The sequence below is a fragment of the Osmia bicornis genome, chromosome 3, assembly GCF_907164935.1.
Source record: "Osmia bicornis bicornis chromosome 3, iOsmBic2.1, whole genome shotgun sequence".
Taxonomy (NCBI): Eukaryota; Metazoa; Arthropoda; class Insecta; order Hymenoptera; family Megachilidae; genus Osmia; species Osmia bicornis.
The window spans coordinates 6,976,057-6,988,845 of record NC_060218.1 but is presented as its reverse complement, the minus strand read 5'-3'; the positions used below and the strand labels follow the sequence as shown (position 1 = coordinate 6,988,845).

Genomic DNA, 12,789 nt, shown 5'->3' with positions numbered 1-12,789 from the left:
ACTATAAAGCTATAAACCTGACAAAGAAAGGATATCACAGCAATTGCGAAATATATCACAAGGAATTAAAGTATTTATATATATCTAAAAGTATTATAATACTTCACCATTCATAATATTCACCTGATTAGTCCCCGACTAATTATTTTCTATCTCCAAAACTAAAACTAAAACTGAAGTTAAAAGACACTCGTTTTAATACCTGATATTTTATACCATTGAAAAATCCTCTATCTACTATTTGAACATTTCGAATAAAAAACAAAGAATGTAAAAATCTCGAATTTATTTTATTTATAATTTCAACCGATTGCATTGACCTTCAAAGAGGCTACGTATTCGAATGAAACGTGCTAACCAAAAATTGTTCCCATCGCTTTCAAGCGTGTCTCGCGATACGGATCAAAGTTGCGGCCTTAATAGTTGCAGGTTTCGATACGGGGGCCAAAACGGCCGGGCCAACGACCATAATTATAGCAATCTTCTCGTGGAGTATCCCTTCTCGCAGAACTTCTCGCTACGATTGGACTAGCGAAACAAGCGGGGACTCCGAAGGCACTCGAATTACTCGAACCCAATTGAACCTCGGCCAACGACTAACTTCTTCCAGCTCCGTTCATGAGGATTCCGAGCCGTTGATCGTACGTAACGACGTGGCCGAGCCGTTGATGCGGACTAAAACGGAAACAGGGTAGAATGCGCTTGCGCGACCACAACAGGACGTCGGTCGAGGACGAGCCGAAGGGTGGTTTGCAACGGTATCGGCGGGGATGAACATCACTTCGGGGCAGGCGCAAGAATCACAACCGGACACGGTTCCTCTCTTGGACCGCAGCTTCCACTTCTCTCTCCCTCTTTACCCTATTTCAAGCGGCGTCTGCTGCTTCTTCGTACGAAATTAACCCTTATCAACTCTCTGTCTGCCACTACTACCACCGGTACAACTACCCCTTCCCGTACCTCGATCCCCCACCAAAAACGACCACCCACCCCGTTCAAACTAACATCGTCGCGTTGACGTAGATGGCAGCGAATAGTGAGCGAATTCTTTCCTCCTCCCCGGACTTATTGATCGACCCGACGATAAGAAGACACCAGCCGGCCGATTGGTTCCTCTTCCGGCCAGCTCGCGGCTTTTGCCGCAACCCTAACGCGCCGATGAAGGAGAGTGTCGTCCCGCGCCGGGGACTACTCTAGCGACAGGGATAGTTGAATGCAAATTTGTGGATCGTCTGAGGGTTCGACAGAGTGGGCTTTAAAACTGTCTGGGATTCGTGCGAGGAACGTGCTTGAAAGATCGCTGGCTTTTTAACCTTTCGCGATGGGATCACCTTTTCCAGATGTTATCATTTTCAAGAGTTAAATATCAATATACAATTTCTTAACCCTTTGAGGCGTACATTTTTGAAATCGAAGGTTATCTAAAGGTTCTCGGGGTCGCTGATTACGATTCTGACGTCAGAATTGCAAAATTCAAAAATTTTTTTCGAGGAAACTGGCATGGGAAAAATTCCAGGGTTAAGAGTGAACGAATGACTTGAAAAGTTAAATTATACATTTTAACATTTACTTCGTATCAAATAAAGAATTTTGAAGTATAAATTGTGATAATGGCGTATCAACTTGAAACTTAAAACTTGCTGCAAGTGATAAGATATTTTTTCATAAACAGCGATTCTGCAAAATTTTACAAGAAATGATTTTCTTATCTGTTGTACTACAAATTACGTTGCACCGTGCGTATATGTCAGCGGCAGTGTTTCCATGGAGGTTTATAGGGTCGTTTTAACATCGACTCGAGCGTTCACGGGCGCCGCTTCGATTCCAATTTTCCGGTGATATAAAACGACGCGGCCCGAGAAAACGTCACCCGTGCTTTCTCTCTTTCTTTCATTTTCCTCTTTCCTCCTCGCTCGCCGGGGGTATTTCACCGGCAGAGGTAATACGTTCGCGTGGTGTGCAAACACACGCCCCCGGAGTCGCGTACGTAGAAGGAAAATAAAAGGAATAAACCACGTAGGGGGAGTGGGAATCGAATGAATCTTTATCGTCGTCGCCGTTCCACGAATACGAGTCTCAATAAGGAAAGTCGATTTCATTTCTCTTCGGTTTTACTCGATTCTACGCGAGCCTGGAGCAGTTTTATACACCGAACGCTTGCCAACCCGACTCGGCTGAGAAACGGGAATTAATAGAGATTAATGAAATTCCAACGGCTCGTTACTTCCATCTGGATTTTACTTTCGTTTTTAATATCCAGTCGAATGGGAGAACGTTTGAATCGAGCAAACAACATTTCTCGCATTTATTCCGCAATTTCAGCTACCGACTGTTGACTTCTACGCTTTACAACGAGACACCCTACCGGCGAATTCGTTCACGCCTTGATAAATCTTCGCGTCAAATGCGATCCCGTCGGATCGGTGTAACCAACAGCGCGTATCGACGAATCGAGTCCCGATAACAAGATCAATTATTCGCCGCTATGTTATTATTGGGCTGTTAAACAATTTTCTTTTCAATAAACAAGTTCCTTACGTTGATGATATCAGAGGAGATAACGATTTTTTAAGAAGTGCGACCTGTTATCATCCATCTCATTATTCCTGCATATTATTACAAATCATAAATCATTAATAAAAAAAAAAGAATGTAAATTCTCAAAGTTAACCCTTACTGTACACTCCACATACCATGATAATTTCAAACAGCTATCACGTTTTAATTATTTATTATTTTGACAATTAAATTGTTGAATAATTTTTCTTTAGACAATTATAACTTACAGGTACCTAGTAAAAGAAAAATAAAACTTAAATTAATCTAAATTATTGAACCTAAACTTTCATTAGGGTTTCATACACCCTTAGAGTACAGTAAAGATTAAAAATTTTTTAAAAGTATTATGTAACTGCAGATTACAAAGAACGACCAAAAACAGCCAGAAACTCGAATAAGGAGATGATAAAAAATAACCGACCTTGTCCCTAAATTCCAGAAGCTCAGAAAGCAGAAAGAGCGACCAAAACAAGTCGACGATTTTCAATGCACCGCCGCGCTATTGTTTCTTAACTGGCCGGTTTCATTGGAGGGTGGTACGCGAAAACAGTAAGGCACCCCTTGCAAGCACGGTCGTTTAATTAGCGACGCAACGAAGAAAAGGGGATAAAGAAAGGGTAAGCAGAGGAAGAAAAACGGACGGTCTCGGTCGGTCGGTTATAGGATTTAGTAATGAAATCCGGACGGAGAGTTTAGCCGGGCACGGTGATACATCATTCCACCCTCAGCCGGTCGGTCCAACACCTTTCCACCGAGACTTCTTCCCAGCATTTGCCACCTCCGCCCATTTTTTTCTTTTTTCTCTTCACCGACATCGGGAAGTTTAATGCCGTCTCTTCTTAAGGAAAGAAGAGGGGTGGCCAACAGAGAGGCCGCTAATGTCGCAATTTCGTCGTTCCTTTTCTTCTTCCAAGAGACTTTTTTTTCCCGTTCGTTGCGCCCTAATGATCACCGTTGCCGCGAGGCCCGTTGCACGAGGAAAAACTTTTGGTCGTCCTCCAATAAAAGTTTCCGCCGCGTGTTTTCTGCTACGATGGTGAATAAACGTTCCTGGCGATTATGGCGCGCCGCTCTGACTACCGGCGGAACTTTGTTAATACGACGGATCGATGGGAAAACTTCTTCGGGGTATATATTGATGGGCGTGATGTGTACGTATGTACGTCTCCGTGGTACGCGTGTCTGTGTATGCGCGTGTACGTATGTGTGTGTAAGGAAGATTGATTGGCGAGTATGTATAATGCGATCGAGAGTTCGACGAGTTCGTGGCTCGTTTCAGCCTGCCAAGAAACTTTTCCCCCGGGGAAAATTCTGATTTTGATCGATCAACCGACCCAACTCGGTGATCATGATAGGATATAACTCTTGCCTGGAAAAATTCCTTCTCGGCGATTTCCCTGCTGAGGGAAGAATACCTTCCCTAATTGTGCCATTTGGTTGACAATTTCTGATCCTCTTTATGATATATCTTTTCGAAGTTGGAACCGAACTTTTTATTATCCATTTGTTGCAATCTTTGTCATTTTTATTACGAATTAATAACTGAGCTGATATCATACATTGAATGCTGATTTCACATAAATAGAAGGATTTATTTTTTTTTTAAATTATTAAATATTAGGTATCTGTGATTTTTCTTCTTTTTGTTTGAAGATTTATTTTTTTTAAATAATGGTAAATCAAATTATTATTCAAATTTAAAATATTAAATGTATTACATTAATTTGTGTACCTAATATTTTGGATCAATTTAATCAAAATAGATTATTAAAAAAAGGAGAGATATTCTCTATTTTCAGCATTCCCTCAGGCATCCCGTTCTCGCGCAAAACATACCTATGCAAACTTGAAAAATATGAAAATAAAAAAAGAACAGATCGTTGGCCCCAAGGTTATCGATACAAAAAGGATAGCAAGGAGAGCAATCCGATAAATTGAAATTAACCAAGAAGAATGAACAGTGAAGGTCACGTTCTTACCTTTCCTGGCTTTATCCGGCGAGGTGGGCGAGTCTGCGTTCACGTGGATCGCCGTGGCGGCCTGGCCAGAAGATAAAGCCGAAGAGGAAACGGTCGGTGTACAGGATGCGACAGAACTGCCGGCCGCCGTTGTTGGGAGCAAAAGTTTCCTCTTATGGTTGCACAGCTTGGTCATCTCCCGCGTCTTGCCCTGATCCGGACTCCAAGGTCGCGTTGCAACCTGAAACAAGAACAAAAATCTTTCGTTACTCACCGAAGTATCGTTACATTTAATTCCAAAAATATTTTATCATTTATTTTGACAAAAGATAAAAAATTTCTACTTATATATTATATATAAATTTCTATAAATTATATAAAAATTTCTATTATATATTTTAAAAATGATGGTTTCAATTTTTTAGGGGATAAACGAGTTAATTCAAACATCGATTGAATTCAAATGAGCCTGCGTTTCTTGTTAGTTACTCCTTACATTCTGAAGTATGACAAACTCACACATACAACTCGCAATCTAGAGATCCACGGTTCAAATCCTTGTTTCCCAACATTTTCTTTTTTTTAATGATAATTTGTCTCTTTTTGAATAACTATTACATAAAAATTATCATTAAAAAAAAAAAAAAAATTGTTGGGAACCAAGGATTTGAACCGAGGACCTTCAGATTGCGAGTCATGGATCCGCTCCGTGGTTAAACACATGACTCGTAATCTAAAGGTCCTCAGTTCGAATCCTTGGTTTCCATTTTTTTTAATTTTTTTTTAATAATAATTTGTCCCTTTTTGAATAATTAAAATTCTATATAATTCTAAACTAAAATTCACTTGGGTAGTTCTCCGTATAAGAACAAATTTTTAGAAACGCCGAAGAGTTTCGTCGATGACAATAAATTCGCGGGAGGAAAGAAAAAGAACAAGTTAGCCGAGTGTTTTAAACGTTACACATTTCGGTCGGTTTTATTGCGCGCCACGAAGTACACGTAATATCGATGCCAGCTTCATAATTCCGCGGTTTCGTCGTATCAGTTCGTAAAGAGCGGGACTCGACGGGAAAGAAGCATCGTAAAAGGCCGCGCTCCCACATTCGGGGTATAACGTAGCAAGTTTACGAGGGAATAACCTTTGGCATTTGTTCAAGCGGTCCCGGTACAACCCCCGAGACACGGATAATGGAGATTGACTATACGAGCGCGGACATTGAAATAAAGAGGCGGAATCACGTAATGAAACGGGTATTCCGCCTACGACCTACTTTTCCTAGCACGAAATGAACCCCCGTGCCGCATCGCGTGTTTTCCATGCGTTTTCCATCGGCGTTCCAACGACGACGTGTTACGCATTCGACGATTAAAATTCTGCTTACCGAAACAATTTCCACGAATCCTTCGATAATTATCCTATTATTGTGCGCCAGTTATCGGGCAATTCGATTCGATTCGCAAATTGTTTCCTGTTTATTCGCGCTAATTGAACGTTATCGAAAGATAACAAAACATGTGGTAAATTAAGATAATGTTGAACTTTGGAAGTGGCTCTCGAAGGCTTTATTATTTTATCAAATATTGTGTTTCACTTCGATCGATAAATATTTATAAATACGTATCATTTTTAATAAGCTGTTAAGGATCGCCACCCTTAGGTGTCGGTGAATGAAGTTTCAAAGAATAAGGTGTTTCTTCCAGGTCCGCGCTGCGAAAGGGGGCCAACAAAATGGCAGCGGTGTCGGATCGAAAATGAACGACGCCCACGCATAATGAGCGGTTAAAAAAATGATGAACTGCCGCGCGGCGTACGGTCTGTCCCAGGGCACGTCGAGCGGCATCGGCTTATTTACGGTGCGTGGTAATGGCACTGTGTACGCAGCCGTAAATTGCCACGGAACGTCTCACGAGCTGACACGTAACACGGTGAAGTCCTGAACGACCATTACCGGCCCATCGTACCGTGGCCTTCCAACTTGGACACGTTTTAACTCCGTGAGCCGAGCAAGCATCGTGCATCGATCATGAGATTCATGAGCATCGTCGAGCGAGGCCATTTCTTTTCTCCTGACCGCGCTCGTTTGCCCTCGTTCACCGGCCCTTTTCGACGTTCCGCGCCGGGACGACGCTGGCCCGACGGTTCGCCAATTACGGCGAGACAGCAGCGGCGAAATCGTCGAGCAAACGAGCGGATTATCTCAAGTTTTAGCCAGCCCGATGCTATGGTGGCCCATGGATTTTCGGGACACTTGCACAAGAGGATCGCTCGAAGTTGAGGATTGCGAGATTCTCGTGGATCCTTACGGATGGAGAGATTCTTTATTGGCGGTTTCGTTGCATACAATCGAATCGAAGATATAAAAACAGGATGATGATTGGGATTTATCTAATATCTGCCCGATTGTAGATTGATAATTTTGATTTGTGTTTACACGCAAAGTATTCGTTTGTAAAATTACTGCAATTTATTTAATCTCTCTTTTTGCTATTTAAGATTTAATTACAAATGTAGATTAAGAAAATTAGAATTTAAGTTTTCCACGTATTTAGAGGAAAAATAATTAATTGTCCACGAAGGGACATAGATATCGGTAATCAATCAAGCAATTTTTTTTCATTTAGGAGAGAAACGTATGTCATCAATAAAAAAATAAGACAGATATATTCGATTATTATTTTCATTCATATTTCAAGGTCTATGTTAAGTATGCAAAATATAAAAATTTAAAGAAAGTAGAAATTTTGAAATACCACATATTATCAGTGAAATTTATTTTAATGTTGAATAAAATTGAGGGTGATGTTGGTATAAAAAAAGGAATGACGCAGTGTCGCAATTCTAATGTGATGAACATAAAAAGCAGGAGACTTCCCTGGGGCTCTTTGTTTAATCGATAAGATCATACATCTGCATTTGCCTCTCAGATTTGCATCTGCTCAACCTCAATTTTACATAACTCCTCAGCGAACCATACCTATTACTTCATTCATAAATAAACCTAGCAGATTATCAGTCCTCCAAGAATTAACACTTTCAACAATACTTATTGTATTTGTAATTCCAAGTAACTTTAAAAAATGTCTCCAATTCAATTTCATCCTAAATATTATATAATTAAAAAATGATCCCTGCATAATACACTGTTGGGCAATACCGACTTTGAGGGGAGGGGGAGTTTGGGTTACCGCTCAGGGCGACGAACACCCAAGGGTTCCTTAAGTCTAATTATTAAAAAATGTACCATCTTCGAGCTAAACAATTTTTTATATGCATACACTATTATTGAGCAACTAGAGGGGGGATAGATACGTTAAAGGCAATCCCGCTGCTGGGATCAAAATGACCCACCCTCAATACACTATTGAGATAAAACAACCTTTTCTCATTTCATTTTTTATCCAAAACTTCTCGTACAAAAAACACAAAGTGCTAAAGAAGAAACAAATCAGAAAAAAAAATGATTCGTTAAAAGCAACCGTGAATGATCGACGGCGAAACATGTCGAAGTATGGATCGGAGAACATTGGCAGGTTAATTAAGAACGACCTGAATACGATGTCGAGATTATACGTACTCGCGGTAGTCGGCCTTGGCGTGGAGAACCGACTCGTCGGCGTATAATGACGTATGCCGACGGTTAACTCAATCAGAACGTGTTCCATCCGACCGGTCTATTATTCATTCTCCTTATGGCGAGCCGCTCTCATCAACAGTGATCACCTTAAATGCTACTCTTGTCCACTTACGCGACACGAAGCGCTACGATATTGAATAAAATTGCTGGCCGATCGGTTCGTTTGCCACTCTCTCGCGATTCTTTCGAAACCGGGTCACGCGATTCATCAGTGTTCAACGATTAAGGACACCCGTCGCGATCGCGCGACCCTCGAATCATACTCGATGAAATTTATTGGCCTCGCGTTGATCGGCTATGTAACACGAGAGACATCTTCAGTTACGGTGATATTAACCGCAAATGGTGCAACGAAATTGATATCGAGGTATAAGAGGAGTTGTCCGAGCTGTTATGTACGGAGTGGCCGTAAACGAAACGATTCTACCCTCCGAATAAACGTGTGCTTGTAAAAGAATTTTTCTTTTAAGGCATATCATCGTTAAGGTTTTACGTACAATACCGAGCTAACTAGATTCGGATAACTAAAAAATCTTCTCTTTTCTCTTTTTTATAGATCAGTTTAACACTAGATTGCCGGAGCGAGTCAATTTAACTCATTTATGATTTTATTGCTATAACATAGAAAAACTGAAATTATTTTTTTAAAACATATGTTGGTTTTTAATAGAATTATGAAATGTATACAAATACTAATTCCTTCCCCTCCCTTAGTTCCAAAAATCCATATGTGCTATATCTGTTTTGACGGATCTATTTGTCCGGCAACCTAGTGTTAATGTCGCATTAAATGGAAAGGTTGTTAGTATGCACTGTTACAATTAATCATAAATCAAATATTAATGAATTTGTATTTTTGTATTCTGTGAAGAATTTTAGGAAAATACGACAAAGTGCGAAGAGGCTCGATAATCCTGGTAAAACAGAGAGGTGGTAAATCGGGTCACGCTTTTCACAGAATTATTCCTCATCGCGCACCGTCCTTTGCAGCCGGTATAATCACGCCAGTGCGACGGAAACCACGATTTAATCCTTTTTCCCGACAAACTAGACATCGTTCCACGACAGAAACGACCTTAATACGACGGCTTTAACCGGTGTTGCCCACCGCTCGCCGAGGGACAAACGCCGCTCTTTTTTATTATCCTCCTTGCTTTTCGTTTCGTTCGTTCACGGTGCAGTGGATAATTGAAAGGCGAGATGCAAGATGGTTGCACAATGGAATTCATCGCCTTTTCACCTGGGTCCCCGGGTAAATGAAAAATAGTTAATTAAAAGAGACCATCTTTTCGCTCGGTCGTTGTTACATTAAAAAAATAAACGAATAACAGATAAATTCGTTCTTCCGATGAAACCTTTCTCATGTTTCTTCGATAACGTATAATTACACTGAATGATGGAAATAAAGTGGATTAAATAATTTACTGTGAACTGTAATTTTCCATTTTATTCTGCCTGTAGAGGAAACGAATTTTATTTATTGATTATTATAATCATTTTTACATTTGAAGAAAATGAAATGGTTGGAATAAAACTGATTACTCTTGCAATTTATTTATTTTCTTTTTATACATAATGGAAAAAATGTTTGAAAGCATTATTTTTTATTTATTATTACTGTAAATATATATTTACATTTGAAAGCAATATAATGGCTGAAATAAAATTTATCACATTTACAATTTTATTTTTATTATATTTAATAGAAAATATTATGTTTAAGAGTTTTATTTAACGTACCAATATATCAATTTTTTAACTGCAATTGGTATCTGAAGAACAATAGCCCAACAAATTAAAAATGGAAATAATGTATAATAATTAATATATGTACAGGAAACGTCTGAATTTTCAACTACATAAATTTATCTCCTTCCAACATGATTAGCATAGCCATGAAATTTTATGCAAATTCCAAAGCAAGTCTAATTGTCAAAAAATTTCCTCAATAAACTATTTGCATATTTCTTAGCCGGATCGGCATTCCTGATACGTCAAACACATGTCGAAGATGCAGCACCGCGATCAAGATTCACCACTTTTTATTTTCTTGAAATAAATCGTTCGCCAGACGGAAAGATTCAAGTTCGATCAACTCGCGTTGACTCGAATTATAATGTATCTGAATCTAATTATACCTACGCAAACATCTCAGAACGATTGCATATTATTAACACTAAATTCTACTTATCTCATTCGTTGAACACCTATTGGATACTCGCTACGCTTTCAAAAATAAAGTACAAATTTTTACGAATGTAACCTGGCAATATTACCAGCAAAAAGGGTACCCACGATAATTATCTCGTTGCGTTAATATCGCATCGGAGTTTCTTTTCGAAATAATCAGCGGGTATCACGAACTCGAAAGAGGCGGAGTGCAAACGATCAATTACGTTTACGTCAATTAACGTCCGCGAAGTGATCGTGAAATTAAAGATGCCCGTTTAACATGCTAATTCGACGCGTTTGCATTTGCAGTGCAACAAAAGCACGTAACACGCTTGATGCGTTTTCGTGCATATCCCGTCCGCTCCTTTTTTTTCCACCGATGCAACGGCTGGAATTAATGTAACGACGCCATTAGTCCGCGATTTTACGACTTTAATTGTGACAGCCGATCAGAGGGAGAATCCGCGCCGCAAATTGGAACGAACCTCTGTACAATGCTGTTTCGTACACGCGTGTGTTCGCTCTACAGTCAATTAAATTCTCGTATGCTCGATCGCAAAGAACGTTTTCGGTGGGTTGCATGCTGATCGAGTGCTCGGCAAGCCCGATTGTTTTTAGAGTTCCATGTTGGCTATGGCATTACGTAACGCGATTCGATCCGCACATGCCGTGGGAAATTTCGCATGCGACTACGGTTCTGTCCTTCGGCGAATCAAATTTTACGCACGTCCGTGATTTCGCGCGATAAAGATGCTTTCTGTGGACAGGAAACGTGATGACTCGTTATCGTACCATTTTGTACACTTTAATTTTTCATTCTGAATTACTAAATTGTTGACTGAATTATTTAATTTTATTTTTGATTTTATATAATCCTCCGTCGCCACACTGGATCGTTGAGTACCAGGTGAAATTTTTATTTTTTAAAACTTGTCTTCGAATTTTTATTTTTATCGTGAGAAGGTTTAAACATTTCACTTAAGTGTCGCTTGTTAGTTAAATTAGGAGCTTTAACAAATATCTCATTGGTTGGCTGCGTTAATAAAAGATATTGCCAATTGCAAATTTAAATTTAGATATTTGTTAATTTCTAAGTGGAAATTATTTGAGATAATTTAAATAATGATGTTTCGTATAATCATTTAATTTCTTTGATTACTTCAATGTTTAATCACGGAATACCGTATACAGTAATCAATGCCCGTAACCAAAGTTTCTCGTAGCAAAGCGTGAAACAACATTTATAGCTTCCAATTACCAGAATGGCCGTAACATTACGAAACTATTATCGAGAAACTACTATCATTACTATCAACCGTGGCGAGCGTTTAATGATCCTTCCCCGGAATGATTCGCTAGGTCGAATTTATTCACGGTCCCCGAGATAATTAAACACTGTCGTTTGCTCGTGACAGAGCCCGATCGATTACATTTTTTTTATTACCTTCGTCCGAGTAACGATTATTTGCATCCAGCGAGAAAGCTATCAATAACCGCTATCAGGTCCAGCGCAATGATACAATCGCGATCGTCGACGATAAATAATCGTTCCCGCCGAAAGGAATTACGACTAACGAGCCGCTGCCAACCAGTTCACCCACAACTTATTATACCAATTATCGAGCCATAAGTAACCGTCCGCAACAGTCAATCCCACGTTTCGCTTTCAAACTGCGGATCACCTTCTCTCGTCGATACGTATTCACTGGCTGATTGACCGGCAGGCAACCCTTTTTCTCTTTACCATCCCATCGTTTCGCTTTCTTAAGCTGCGTTCCCACTCAACCTTCTGCTGATGATCTAATTGGAGAATTTAGGAATTTCGGTTAAGGTGGGTCAACTCCTCTAACTTTCCTAAAAGTGTCAGGTGTCTAATATTGCCTAATATTTTCGAGCCCGATTTTGATTGGGTAGATTCACCCATATTCGAAATTTTTACTGATTAACCATCGATCGGCGGACCATAGAGAGCCATAATTTCAATTCAATTTTGTATCATATTATTATTATTTTCTACAATTTTTGTACGAAACTCTTTTGCTTGAAAATTATACATTTAACTTTAAGTTGATATCTTTGTATATATTTTATAAGCTCGGGTCACGATTAACCCGGACTCGAGACAATTTCCCATGACTCTAATACATCAAGCACGTCGTCTTATGATAACATCCATGCTGACAGCTTTTATTAGAGTCAATTCTCATTTTAAAGATAAAAGAAAAATATTTATAAGATTTCACTAATGATCTGAATTCAGTTATTCAAGAAAACCCGGGGAAGAGAAAATTCAGTGAGAACGTAGCTTTATGTTTCGCAAGGAGCTCCATCCTGGCGGCGTGCAATTAATTTCATCGGTTGCCTAAATTGCACTCGCTAACGAATAACATAAATATCGCGCAAGAGCAGCGCGAAACTCACGAGGTCGTCGTCTGCTCTGCTCGTTAATTATCCTGCGTTCGA

General features: G+C 39.6%; 1 protein-coding gene across 6 annotated transcripts in view; it reads right to left on the bottom strand.

The window, feature by feature from the left end:
• Positions 1-12,789, bottom strand: part of LOC114872008 (mucin-19-like) — a 263,340-nt gene that overhangs the window by 20,409 nt on the left and 230,142 nt on the right. For all 6 annotated transcript variants that reach the window (XM_046285260.1, XM_046285261.1, XM_046285262.1 and 3 more), the window contains exon 3: positions 4,539-4,758. In XM_046285260.1, coding sequence (XP_046141216.1) covers positions 4,539-4,758 — 220 coding nt within the window. The remainder of the gene's footprint in view (positions 1-4,538; positions 4,759-12,789) is intronic.